This window comes from Panulirus ornatus, chromosome 4 (genome assembly GCF_036320965.1).
Source record: "Panulirus ornatus isolate Po-2019 chromosome 4, ASM3632096v1, whole genome shotgun sequence".
Lineage (NCBI taxonomy): Eukaryota > Metazoa > Arthropoda > Malacostraca > Decapoda > Palinuridae > Panulirus > Panulirus ornatus.
Window position 1 is genome coordinate 67,774,326 of NC_092227.1, and position 15,304 is coordinate 67,789,629.

At 40.4% G+C, this 15,304-nt stretch overlaps 1 protein-coding gene across 1 annotated transcript in view; it reads left to right on the forward strand.

The window, feature by feature from the left end:
• Pgant35A (polypeptide N-acetylgalactosaminyltransferase 35A) overlaps positions 1–15,304 on the forward strand; it is a 101,328-nt gene that overhangs the window by 29,829 nt on the left and 56,195 nt on the right. Inside the window, exons 5-6 of the mRNA XM_071691782.1 lie at positions 2,835–2,929; positions 8,057–8,220. Coding sequence (XP_071547883.1) covers positions 2,835–2,929; positions 8,057–8,220 — 259 coding nt within the window. The remainder of the gene's footprint in view (positions 1–2,834; positions 2,930–8,056; positions 8,221–15,304) is intronic.

Here is a 15,304-nt window from a genome sequence, read left to right on the forward strand (position 1 = left end):
AACTATGACCTAGTCATTGCATCATTATTTAAGCCACTAGATGTAATACAACAAGAATTTATAGAAAAGTAAAAAATATAGAGTGTGTGACAAGTTTTCTCTTAGTCTGCCAATAGCAGAACTAACCAGTAAAACAATAGGCTAGATCATCTCTTCATAGATAAAGTAGACTAATTTTGTGACATCATCTCAGATATGCTGTACTCCAATTACAACTTAATAGAAGTACAAACAGTCATGGATGCTGACTGCTTGTGACAGAACATATGCCATCATGAAGTTGAATATAATAATTGCTCTTTTAATTGGTAACAAAAAATGTAAAGAAGTATTTAGTGAGACGTTTGCAGTCATGTGGAAAGTCTTTGAATATTAAATGCTAGAGGAGTGTGTTACAAGGCCAGCAAATAGACAATGATATGTATTCTCTTTGAAATTGTTGTCACTTTCAAATGATGATCCATTATTCCTTAAGGAAAAAGGGAAAATTATTTCTAATTTTTTGCTCTCTCCATAATGAGACTTTTGGACCATGCATACTATGTAAGTGTTAAAGATCAAATGAACAGTGAGATTTGGGTCCCAAATTACACTTTTGCTGATGCAATAAGAGAAGAACAACATGTTGAGGAGTTATTGTGTTAAGGATTCTCTTGAAACATCAGAGCCCCAGAATTTCTTGTATGTAATTTTTAGTGTTTGTTATCAAGATAAAAAACTATGACCTAGTCATTGCATCAGTATTTAAGCCATTAGATGTCATACCACAAGAATTTATAGAAAAAGTAAGAAGTATAGAGTGTGACAAGTTTTCTCTTAGTCTGCCAATAGCAGAACTAACCAGTAAAACAATAGGCTAGATCATCTCTTCATAGATAAAGTAGACTAATTTTGTGACGTCATCTCAGATACGCTGTACTCGAATCACAGCTTAAGAGAAGTACAAACAGTCATGGATGTTGAATGCTTGTGACAGAACATATGCCATCATGAAGTTGAATATAATAATTTCTCTTTTAATTGGAAACAAAAAATGTAAAGAAGTATTTAGTGAGATGTTTGTAATCAGGTGGAAAGTCTTTGAATATTAAATGCTAGAGGAGTGTGTTACAAGGCCAGCAAATAGATAATGATATATATTTTCTTCGAAATTGTTGTCACTTTCAAATGATGATCCATAATTCTTTCAGGAAAAAGGGAAAATTATTTCTAATTTTTTGCTCTCTCTATAATGAGACTTTTGGACCATGCATGCTATGTAAATGTTAAAGATCAAATGAACAGTGAGATATGGGTCCCAAATTACACTTTTGCTGATGCAATGAGAGAACAACATGTTGAGGAGTTTGATTGTGTTTTAAGGATTCTCTTGAAACATCAGAGCCCCAGAATTTCTTGTATGTAATTTTTAGTGTTTGTTATCAAGATAAAAAACTGTGACCTGGTCAGTGCATCAGTATTTAAGCCACTAGATATAATACCACAAGACTATAGAAAAAGTAAGAAATATAGAGTGTGTGACAAGTTTTCTCTTAGTCTGCCAATAGCAGAACTAACCAGTAAAACAATAGGCTAGATCATCTCTTCATAGATAAAGTAGACTAATTTTGTGACATCATCTTAGATATGCTGTACTCGAATCACAGCTTAATAGAAGTACAAACAGTCATGGATGCTGAATGCTTGTGACAGAACATATGCCATCATGAAGTTGAATATAATAATTTCTCTTTTAATTGGAAACAAAAAATGTAAAGAAGTATTTAGTTAGATGTTTGCAATCCAGTGGGAAGTCTTTGAATATTGAATGCTAGAGGAGTGTGTTACGTTTATAACCACAGATGCTTTCCAAACATGCAACATGCATAGACTTATGAGAAAAGTACAAAGGTTCTTAGAGTAGAATGAGAAAGAAACTCCTTATATAGTATGCAAGAGGAAGTTGCAGATGTTCTGAGAAAGCCATAGCTTGCCCAGCAAAGAAAATATCAAAGTGGATGGTGGATGTAGACTATTAATTCGGAAAAGTCAGGATTCATGAAAAAGAAGAGAAGCCATCAGTGAGATTGAAAAGAAATTATACTTTCATTCACATGCAAGACCAGAATCAAACAGCACATGTTCAATTGATCCATTAAGAGCAGATGAGGACATACAAATGGATGATTGGCAGGAAAAGAGTGAGTTGCTAAAAAATCAATGTGGATTGGTGTTAACTGAGCCAAATATCGCCTTTTAAAGATAAACTACACTCCCGACTTCTTTCTAAACAGTGATCCCATTATGTTCCAGAGATCTCACCTCTATACCTCTGTTTGGCCTTCATTCTTCTCTGATTGATTCAGTCATATTATTTCAGGAACTTGAACTGTGCCCACTTGAAAGTTATGATACTTTGATTTTTGTTTTTTACCAGTTTTACCTGACTTGCTGTGTATGATCTTGTCACACAATTTTTATTTGGTGATAGGCAGCAAGTTTTACCTGACTTGCTGTGTATGCTCTTCTTGTCACTCAATTTTTATTTGGTGATAGGCAGCAACTTCATTGTGAATTGTCAACACAGAAGTTTTGCAGGAAGTGGTCTATGTTTCTGAGGGATTCGCCAGTATACATTATTAGCAAAACAGTCCAAATGCCTAGGAATTTATTAATTAGATCATTGATATGTGAAGTAATGAAAAGTAATCTTTATGAATGGATATGAGAGTAGTGTACTCAGAAGTAGAATATAAGACAAATAATAGAGATAGTTAATATTCTTATTTGTTTTTAAGGGAGAGATGTAACAGTTGGTAGCTGTTAGAATTGATTTTATATGAAATATTTTTCAGGAAAAAGAGAAGGGTTACCGTCTTCATGCTTTCAACACACTCATATCTTCTCGTCTCTCATACCATCGCCCAATCCCAGACACTAGGAATAAGAGGTATGTTATTATTGTGTGTGCTCTCATTGCATAGAATTTCTCATAATAGAATTTTACCATATATAATTGTCACATGTCTTTTTGTTGTGTGTGTTCATGTATGTAATTTCTTATTTGTAGAAGTAAGATAGGAAAGAATGTCACCAGTGGATCTTGCCGCATGGATGCCATACTGGTAATCAGAGAGAAGACCATGATTTTCAAGGTGTTTAAGGATATGAGAGTTGAGAATGGATTCAAAGACTTTGAAATTCGTAGATATCAAAGTAGTAGGACGATAGCTATAGAGAGGTCGGAACTGTCACCTTTTTTAGGGATGGGATGTATCAGTGCATGCTTTCAAGGAAAAGGAAAAGTTTGGGTTTTTAAACAAATGTAACAGACAAACAAGCACAGGTGCAAGTTCAGAGGCAAACTCTTTCAGTACACAGGGATGGATGCCATCTGGACCATAACCCTTGCTTGTGTGCAGAGAAAAAAAGCTCTTTTCTGACAGTCTGAAAAGAGATTATGAGAAATGGCATAGGATTAGGAAGAGGAGCATCAGGGGGTGAAGGAATATTGGTCGTCCAAGGTGGAGTTAGTGGAGAAACAGGAACCAAAGATAGTTGCTTTGTCTATGCATGTATAGTGCAATTGTACAGTGTCCACAAACTCCTTGTTTGCCTCCCCAAACAGTTTCAAAGGTGATACATGTTATTATGTTGTTCTCTCTCCTTTCATCTTGATTATCACTTACAGATGTCTGGGCATGGAATTGGTAAGATTCCTGTAGTATTTTAGGTCCACAGGGTCTTGATGTTAATGAGGTGAGGCACTGAAGAGGTGTTGCAGGAAGCAGTCAATTGATTGTGTATTCTGAGTGCCCAGTGCACTTAGAAATCTCATGTGTACCCAGATTTTCTTGCTTCCAGGCAAGTATTGGGGGTTTCTCCTCCTTGAAAAAGGTAAGAGCCAACAGTCTTGAAGCACAGGTAATGGGTTGCAAGTTCTTACACCATTAGGAACATTAATCCCAGCAACCAGACGTATGTTGATTTAACCCTGAGAGTGTCATATGCTTGTACCCACAATAAACCTGAGTCGAGTGTTGCCATTGAAATTGTATGAGGAAGGACAATGTTTTTTGTGGACGCTAAATATAGTCTAGGGGGGAAAAGGTGAATGTTCAAATTACAGATGTATAAGTTTGTTAAGTGTTTTTTGAGAAGGTAAAGACATATACAGATTATCAAGTTGAGGAAGAATAATGTTGTTTCTGAAGTGGCATTCTTCTACAACTTTTCCTCCACTTCTGGTCCACTCTTATTTCCCCATGGCACAGCTAATTATCCTCTCACACCAACTCCTTTAATTTTCATATCATATGCTCTTCTTGTAAAGTTCCCATCTTGCATTCTTTCCACATGCCCTAACCACCTCAAAGTATTACATTTCACTCACTCTACCACTCCACAATTTATTACCTGCTATACCATATCTCTCATACACCTCCTCATTTCTTTCTTAATTTCATTTAGTCACACCACATGTTCCTCACAAATAGCTCTTTTCCACATCCTGGATTCTTAACCTCTGTGACTCATTCCATGTCCATGTTTTGACTGCATAGTTCAAGGTTAAGAGGACTATGCTGTCCCTTGATCTTCTCTTCACTTTCATACTTAAACTTCTTATTATTTTTTTATTTTTTATTTTGCTTTGTTGCTGTCTCCCGTGTTTGCGAGGTAGCACAAGGAAACAGACGAAAGAAATGGCCCAACCCACCCCCATACACATGTATATACACACACGTCCACACACGCAAATATACATACCTATACATCTCAATGTACACATATATATACACACACAGACACATACATATATACCCATGCACACAGTTCACACTGTCTGCCTTTATTCATTCCCATTGCCACCTCACCACACATGGAATACCATCCCCCTCCCCCCTCATGTGTGCGGGGTAGCGCTAGGAAAAGACAACAAAGGCCTCATTCGTTCACACTCAGTCTCTAGCTGTCATGCAATAATGCCCGAAACCACAACTCCCTTTCCACATTCAGGCCCCACAGAGCTTTCCATGGTTTACCCCAGACGCTTCACATGCCCTGATTCAATCCACTGACAGCACGTCAACCCCGGTATACCACATCGATCCAATTCACTCTATTCCTTGCCTGCCTTTCACCCTCCTGCATGTTCAGGCCCCGATCACTCAAAATCTTTTTCACTCCATCTTTCCACCTCCAATTTGGTCTCCTACTTCTCATCGTTCCCTCCACCTCTGACACATATATCCTCTTGGTCAATCTTTCCTCACTCATTCTCTCCATGTGCCCAAACCATTTCAAAACACCCTCTTCTGCTCTCTCAACCACGCTCTTTTTATTTCCACACATCTCTCTTACCCTTACGTCACTTACTCGATCAAACCACCTCACACCACACATTGTCCTCAAACATCTCATTTCCAGCACATCCATCCTCCTGCGCACAACTCTATCCATAGCCCACGCCTCGCAACCATACAACATTGTTGGAACCACTATTCCTTCAAACATACCCATTTTTGCTTTCCGAGATAATGTTCTCGACTTCCACACATTCTTCAAGGCTCCCAGGATTTTCGCCCCCTCCCCCACCCTATGATTCACTTCCACTTCCATGGTTCCATCCGCTGCCAGATCCACTCCCAGATATCTAAAACACTTTACTTCCTCCAGTTTTTCTCCATTCAAACTTACCTCCCAATTGACTTGACCCTCAACCCTACTGTACCTAATAACCTTGCTCTTATTCACATTTACTCTTAACTTTCTTCTTTCACACACTTTACCAAACTCAGTCACCAGCTTCTGCAGTTTCTCACATGAATCAGCCACCAGCGCTGTATCATCAGCGAACAACAACTGACTCACTTCCCAAGCTCTCTCATCCACAACAGACTTCATTCTTGCCCGTCTTTCCAAAACTCTTGCATTCACCTCCCTAACAACCCCATCCATGAACAAATTAAACAACCATGGGGACATCACACACCCCTGCCGCAAACCTACATTCACTGAGAACCAATCACTTTCCTCTCTTCCTACACGTACACATGCCTTACATCCTCGATAAAAACCTTTCACTGCTTCTAACAACTTGCCACCCACACCATATATTCTTAATACCTTCCACAGAGCATCTCTATCAACTCTATCATATGCCTTCTCCAGATCCATAAATGCTACATACAAATCCATTTGCTTTTCTAAGTATTTCTCACATACATTCGTCAAAGCAAACAGCTGATCCACACATCCTCTACCACTTCTGAAACCACACTGCTCTTCCCCATTCTGATGCTCTGTACATGCCTTCACCCTCTCAATCAATACCCTCCCATATAATTTACCAGGAATACTCAACAAACTTATACCTCTGTAATTTGAGCACTCACTCTTATCCCCTTTGCCTTTGTACAATGGCACTATGCACGCATTCCGCCAATCCTCAGGCACCTCACCATGAGTCATACATACATTGAATAACCTTACCAACCAGTCAACAATACAGGTACCCCCTTTTTTAATAAATTCCACTGCAATACCATCCAAACCTGCTGCCTTGCCGGCTTTCATCTTCCGCAAAGCTTTTACTACCTCTTCTCTGTTTACCAAATCATTTTCCCCAGCCCTCTCACTTTGCACACCACCTCGACCAAGACACCCGATATCTGCCACTCTATCATCAAACACATTCAACAAACCTTCAAATTACTCACTCCATCTCCTTCTCACATCACCACTACTTGTTATCACCTCCCCATTAGCGCCCTTCACTGAAGTTCCCCTTCATTATTCTATTAAGGGATCCAATGACTCTTCTATCCTGTACTGCTGTCTCCCTTATCTCTCCTTCCATTTCACCAAACTTACCCAAGGAGCTGTCTTAGGAGATGTATCTTCTTATTTGCCAAAACTCTTACCTCTCCATTCTCTCTTACACCATACCTCCACTTCTTTCTGATCCTCGCCCACATAAGAACTGCAAAATGTCCAGAATCTCCAGAGAATCCTCTCGTAACTTTAGCATCTAGCATAGCCTAGCCTTTCTTAACCTTTCATTCTGTGCTCCATTGTTAGGCAAACCCTTTTGCTCTTTTCTTCCACCATTTGTAATCCATGTATATCAATGGATCATCTTGTGCTGAAAAAAGCTGTATGTAAGGAATAAACCTCTCTTAACACAGACATCCACAGGATAACTTACTTTCACATTTACTCCAGGCACTCCCCATTTATCACCTATCTCACCAGTTTAATCACATCCCTCCTTCGCATTCATACCACCCATTACAATCCCACTTTCTCTCCATTTCAAAATCATTTACATTGTCCATCAGACTCCTGAAACACTTCATTTTATCCTTGCTTCACAAGGCCTTCATATTCACAGGTACATATACACATACTTATGCATGCTTCTTGATTCCAATCTTTCCTTTCACCCACACTATTGTTGATCCGTTTCATCCATGCTGTGATGTCAGTGCATTACACATGACATCTCAGGAATAGATGTGAGCAAATGCAACCTCTCTTTGTGTGTTCCCTAACAAAGGAAATAGTGATTAAGTATGAAAGCAAGAAAGACTTTTGTTTTACTTAAGTAGCATACAATTATGTAAATGTCAGAGACATTGAAGAAATGGGTCAAGAGGCTGATACAGCTTTGCCTATGGAATGCATCCCTATTTTTGTATGTTTATTTAGGATTTGATTATACATGATTTCAGCTGATGCACTTCATTTTTTTTTATTATGATTCCCTGTTAGAGATGGAGCAATGTAGAAATGTGAAGTATCAAAAGGCTTGGAAAAGATAATCATTCCTGAAGGATAGTGTCCAGTTTGAGAATATGTGGCATATCACTGTATAGGAATACCTCAGGAGAGGGACACAACATCACTAGTAGAAGGTAACCCCAAACCATTGTGAACAAAGATAATGCTTGAAAGAAACTTTGGACAACTGTTATGTGTAGGCCATCATAGTAGAGGTAGCCAGATAATTATATTGTACATCAAGTATTATTACTACTTTGAAAATTTTTGAATGTTTGTATGTTACCAATTGCAGATGTAAGGATATCAAGTATCCTACAGATCTCCCAACTGCATCTGTTGTTATTTGTTTCTATCGTGAAGATCACTCGGCCTTGTTGCGGACAGTACACTCCATTCTTGACCGGACACCTGCTCACTTACTTCATGAAATCTTACTTATTGATGATACTGCTGAAGGTAAGCACCAGTACCTAGTTATCAATTACCTGAATAGTTTGGCTTAAGTTGTAGTGTTAATGTCATACAATACTCATTTTGTATATTTTATAACATCTTTCTGTTGTGCAACATGGTGACTTGGTCAACATTTTCCACATACTATGGTGACTGCCTGTGTTTAACTGTATGATTGAGAGGGATGACTCTTTTATGCTTAAGTGGTTTAAACTTATGTAGAGGAGGAACCAAGAGAAGCTGGCTAAGAGGATATAGATGTTAGAAATGGAGGGAGCAAGGGGAAGGAAATGACTGTAAAGGAGTTGGAAGGTTTGAGTGAAGAGGCTTTTGAGTTACTAGGGCCTGAAAATTCGGGAGGGTGAGAGGCACGTTTGGATTAGAGGGCAGTGTGCTATCACTGGGCTAAACCAGGGCATATGAAGTGGTCTGGTGAAACCATGGAATGGTCTTTGTGCTTATCTGTGGATAGGATGCTATGGTTTTGTGCTTATCTGTGGATAGGATGCTATGGTTTTGGTGCTTAATGCATTATAGTGTATGTGTGCAACGGAAGCAGTTTCATCTGCTTGTGGTGCTACTTTGTTAAATCAGAAAATGCTGAAAAATTATGAACTTAAGATTATCAGATATGTATGATATGATATATTCCAGTTTTAAACTAATTTACAGCTAAACTAATCACTGCTAATTGTCTTACAAATGGTCTGTTTTATTTTTCATCACCAGTGTTTAGCTCCATTTCAAATTGTATTCAGTACCTCTCATTACTTTTCTCATTGTATTCATGTCAATTCCTTAGGTGAGATTAGCATTTCTCACCTTCTCCTGGGGTAGGGGAGAAAGTATTCTACCTCACTATTCCCTGTGTGTTGCAGAAGACAACACACATATTTATTTATTTATTTTGCTTTGTCACTGTCTCCCGCATCAGCGAGGTAGCACAAGGAAACAGACAAAAGAATGGCCCAACCCACCCACATACACATGTATATACATACACGTCCACACACTCAAACTTACATACCTATACATCTGAGCGTATACATATATATACACACACAGACATATACATATATACACATGTACATAATTCATACTGTCTGCCTTTATTCATTTCCATCGCCACCCCGCCACACATGAAATAACAACCCGCTCCTCCCTCATGTGTGCGAGGTAGTGCTAGGAACAAAACAAAGTCCCCATTCGTTCACACTCAGTCTCTAGCTGTCATGTAATAATGCACCAAAACCACAGCTCCCTTTCCACATCCAGGCCCCACAGAACTTTCCATTGTTTACCCCAGACACTTCACATGCCCTGGTTCAATCCATTGACAGTACATCAACCCCGGTATACCACATCGTTCCAATTCACTCTATTCCTTGCACGCCTTTCACCCTCCTGCATGTTCAGGCCCCGATCACTCAAAATTTTTTTCACTCCATCTTTCCACCTCCAATTTGGTCTCCCACTTCTCCTTGTCCCCTCCACCTCTGACACATATATCCTCTTGGTCAGTCTTTCCTCACTCATTCTCTCCATGTGACCAAACCATTTCAAAACACCCTCTTCTGCTCTCTCAACCACGCTCTTTTTATTTCCACACATCTCTCTTACCCTTACATCACTTACTCGATCAAACCACCTCACACCACATATTGTCCTCAACTATCTCATTTCCAGCACATCCACCCTCCTCCTTACAACTCTATCCATAGCCCACGCCTCGCAACCATTCAACATTGTTGGAACCACTATTCCCTCAAACATACCCATTTTTGCTTTCCGAGATAATGTTCTCGACTTCCAAACATTCTTCAAGGCTCCCAGAATTTTCGCCCCCTCCCCCACCCTATGATTCACTTCCGCTTCTGTGGTTCCATCCGCTGCCGAATCCACTCCCAGATATCTAAAACACTTCACTTCCTCCAGTTTTTCTCCATTCAAACTTACCTCCCAATTGACTTGACCCTCAACCCTACTGTACTTTATTCACATTTACTCAACTTTCTTCTTTCACATACTTTACCAAACTCAGTCACCAGCTTTTGCAGTTTCTCAAATGAATCAGCCACCAGCACTGTATCATCAGCGAATAACAACTGACTCACTTCCCAAGCTCTCTCATCCCCAACAGACTGCATACTTGCCCGTCTTTCCAAAACTCTTGCATTTACCTCCCTAACAACCCCATCCATAAACAAATCAAACAACCATGGAGACATCACACACCCCTGCCGCAAACCTACATTCACTGAGAACCAATCACTTTCCTCTCTTCCTACACGTACACATGCCTTACATCGTCGATAAAAACCTTTCACTGCTTCTAACAACTTGCCTCCCACACCATATATTCTTAATACCTTCCACAGAGTATCTCTATCAACTCTGTCATTTGCCTTCTTCAGATCCATAAATGCTACATACAAATCCATTTGCTTTTCTAAGTATTTCTCACATACATTCTTCAAAGCAAACACCTGATCCACACATCCTCTACCACTTCTGAAACCACACTGCTCTTCCCCAATCTGATGCTCTGTACATGCCTTCACCCTCTCAATCAATACCCTCCCATATGATTTCCCAGGAATACTCAACAAACTTATACCTCTGTAATTTGAGCACTCACCTTTGTCCCCTTTGCCTTTGTACAATGGCACTGTGCAAGCATTCCGCCAATCCTCAGGCACCTCATCATGAATCATACATACATTAGATAACCTTACCAACCAGTCAACAATACCATCACCCCCTTTTTTTAATAAATTCCACTGCAATACCATCCAAACCCACTGCCTTGCCGGCTTTCATCCTCCGCAAAGCTTTTACTACCTCTTCTCTGTTTACTAAATCATTTTCTCTAACCCTCTCACATTGCACACCACCTCGACCAAAACACCCTATATCTTCTACTCTATCATCAAACACATTCAACAAACCTTCAAAATACTCACTCCATCTTCTCACATCACCACTACTTGTTATCACTTCCCCATTAGCCCCCTTCACTGAAGTTCCCATTTGTTCCCTAGTCTTACGCACTTTATTTACCTCCTTCCAAAACATCTTTTTCTTTTTTTCTTTTTTGCTTTGTCGCTGTCTCCCGCGTTAGTGAGGTAGCTCAAGGAAACAGATGAAAGAACAGCCCAACCCACCCACATACACATGTATATACATACGCGTCCACACACGCAAATATACATACCTATACATCTCAATGTATACATATATTTACACACACAGACATATACATATATACACATGTACATAATTCATACTGTCTGCCTTTATTCATTCCCATCACCACCTCGCCACACATGGAATAACAACCCCCTCCCCCCTCATGTGTGTGAGGTAGCGCAAGGAAAAGACAACAAAGGCCACATTCGTTCACACTCAGTCTCTAGCTGTCATGTAACAATGCACCGAAACCACAGCTCCCTCTCTACATCCAGGTCCCACAGAACTTTCCATGGTTTGCCCCAGACGCTTCACATGCCCTGGTTCAATCCATTGACAGCACGTCGGCCCCAGTATACCACATCATTCCAATTCACTCTATTCCTTTCATGCCTTTCACCTTCCTGTATGTTCAGGCCCCGATCACTCAAAATCTTTTTCACTCCATCGTCCCACCTCCAATTTGGTCTCCCACTTCTCCTCGTTCCCTCTACCTCTGACACGTATATTCTCTTGGTCAATCTTTCCTCACTCATTCTCTCCATGTGACCAAACCATTTCAAAACACCCTCTTCTGGTTTCTCAACCACACTCTTTTTATTACCACACATCTCTCTTACCCTAATATTCCTTACTCGATCAAACCACCTCACACCACATAATGTCCTCAAGCATCTCATTTCCAGCACATCCACCCTCCTGCGCACAACTCTATCCATAGCCCACGCCTCGCAACCATGTAACATTGTTGGAACCACTATTCCTTCAAACATACCCATTTTTGCTTTCCGAGATAATGTTCTCAACTTCCACACATTCTTCAACGCTCCCAGAACTTTTGCCCCCTTCCCCCATCCTATGATTCACTTCTGCTTCCATGGTTCCATCCACTGCCAAATCCGCTCCCAGATATCTAAAACACTTCACTTCCTCCAGTTTTTCTCCATTCAAACTTACCTCCCAATTGACTTGTCCCTTGACCCTACTGTACCTAATAGCCTTGTTCTTATTCACATTTACTCTCAGCTTTCTTCTTTCACATACTTTACCAAACTCAGTCACCAGCTTCTGCAGTTTCTCACAGGAATCAGCCACCATCACTGTATCATCAGCAAACAACAACTGACTCAATTCCCAAGCTCTCTCATCCACAACAGACTGCATACTTGCCCCTCTTTCCAAAACTCTTGCATTCACCTCCCTAACAACCCCATCCATAAAAAATTAGACAACCATGGAGACATCACACACACCTGCCGCAAACCTACATTCACTGAGAACCAATCACGTTCCTCTCTTCCTACACGTACACATGTCTTACATCCTAAATAAAAACTTTTCACTGCTTCTAACAACTTGCCTCCCACACCATATATTCGTAATACCTTCCACAGAGCATCTCTATCAACTTTTTATTCTCCCTAAAATTTAATGATACCCTCTCACCCCAACTCTCATTTGCCCTCTTTTTCACCTCTTGCACTTTTTTCTTGACCTTCTGCCTCTTTCTTTTATACATCTCCCACTCATTTGCATTATTTCCCTGCAAAAATCGTCCAAATGCCTCTCTCTTCTCTTTCACTAATAATTTTACTTCTTCATCCCACCACTCACTACCCTTTCTAATCTGCCCACCTCCCATGCTTCTCATGCCACAAGCATCTTTTGTGCAAGCCATCACTGCTTCCCTAAATACATCCCATTCCTCCCCCACTCCCCTTACGTCCTTTGTTCTCACCTTTTTCCATTCTGTACTTAGTCTCTCCTGGTACTTCCTCACACAAGTCTCCTTCCCAAGCTCACTTACTCTCACCACTCTCTTCACCCCAACATTCTCTCTTTTTATCTGAAAACCTCTACAAATCTTCACCTTCGCCTCCACAAGATAATGATCAGACATCCCTCCAGTTGCACCTCTAAGCACATTAACATCCAAAAGACTCTCTTTCGCGCACCTATCAATTAACACGTAATCCAATAATGCTCTCTGGCCATCTCTCCTACTTACATATGTATACTTATGTATATCTCTCTTTTTAAACCAGGTATTCCCAATCACCAGTCCTTTTTCAGCACATAAATCTACAAGCTCTTCACCATTTCCATTTACAGCACTGGACACCCACCTACACCAATTATTCCCTCAACTGCCACATTACTCACCTTTGCATTCAAATCACCCATCACTATAACCCGGTCTCGTGCATCAAAACTACTAACACACTCACTCAGCTGCTCCCAAAACACTTGCCTCTCATGATCTTTCTTCTCATTCCCAGGTGCATATGCACCAATAATCAATCACCCATCTCTCTCCGTCAACTTTCAGTTTTACCCATATCAATCTAGAATTTACTTTCTTACACTCTATCACATACTCCCACCACTCCTGTTTCAGGAGTAGTGCTACTCCTTCCCTTGCTCTTGTCCTCACACTAACCCCTGACTTTACTCCCAAGACATTCCCAAACCACTCTTCCCCTTTTCCCTTGAGCTTCGTTTCACTCAGAGCCAAAACATCGAGGTTCCTTTCCTCAAACATAGTAGCTATCTCTCCTTTTTTCTCATCTTTGTTACATCCACACATATTTAGACACCCCAATCTAAGCCTTCGAGGAGGATGAGCACTCCCTGCGTGACTCCTGTTTCCCCTTTTAGAAAGTTAAAATACAAGGAGGGGAGGGTTTCTAGCCCCTGCTCCCGTCCCCTTTAGTCGCCCTATACAACACGTGAGGAATGCATCAACATATATACATACACATACATATGCATGTATACACAGGTACACATATTCATATTTGTTTGCCTTCATCCATTTTAGTTGCTACCCCATCCTGCAGGAAATAGCATTGTTACCCCATGCTTCAGCTAGGTAGCACCGGGAAAACAAACAGAAAAGGCCACATCTGCTCACACTCAGTTCCCTGTTCACATCCAGGCCCCACAGACCTCTCTATGATTTACCCCAGATGTTTCACCTGCCCTGGTTCAGTCCATTGAGAGCACATTGAGCCCAATATATCACATTGTTCCAATTCACTCTATTCTGTGCATGCCTTTCACCCTCCTGCATGTTAGGCCCCGATCACATAAGATCTTTTTCATTAATGAGATGTCCTTGATGAGGCCATTCAGTTGCTCATGCTGTCTCAACTACCATTAAAAGAAAAGATGGAAGAAAGCATATGAATTGGCACTCAGGTGAATAGCAAATTAATTAGATGGAGCTTGTAGATTTGTGTGCTGAAAAAGGACTGGTGATTGGGAATACCTGGTTTAAAAAGAAAGATATTGATAAGTATACGTATGTAAGTAGGAGAGATGGCCAGAGGGCATTATTGGATTGTGTGTTAATTGGTAGGCATGTAAAAGAGAGACTTTTGGACATTAATGTGCTGAGAGGGGCAGCTAGAGGGATGTCAGATCACTATCTTGTGGAGGTGAAGGTGAAGATTTGTAGAGGTTTTCAGAAAAGAAGAGAGAACGTTGGGGAGAATAGAGTGGTGAGAGTAAGTTAGCTTGGAAGGGAGATTTGTGTGAGGAAGTACCTGAAGAGATTGAGTGCAGAATGGAAAAAGGTGAGAGCAAATGACATAAGGGGAGTGGTGGAAGAATGGGATGTATTTAGGGAAGCAGTGATGGTTTGTGGCAAAATATGCATGTGGCATGAGAAAGGTGGGAGGTGGGCAGATTAGAAAGGGTAGTGATTGGTGGGATGAAGAAGTAAGATTGTTAGTGAAAGAGAAGAGAGAGGCATTTGGAGGAGGTAAACAAAGTGCGTAAGACAAGAGTACAAATGGGAGCATCGATGAAGAGGGCAAATGGGGAGATAATAACAAGTAGTGATGAAGTAAGAAGATGGAGTGAATATTTTTAAGGCTTGCTGAATGTGTTTGAT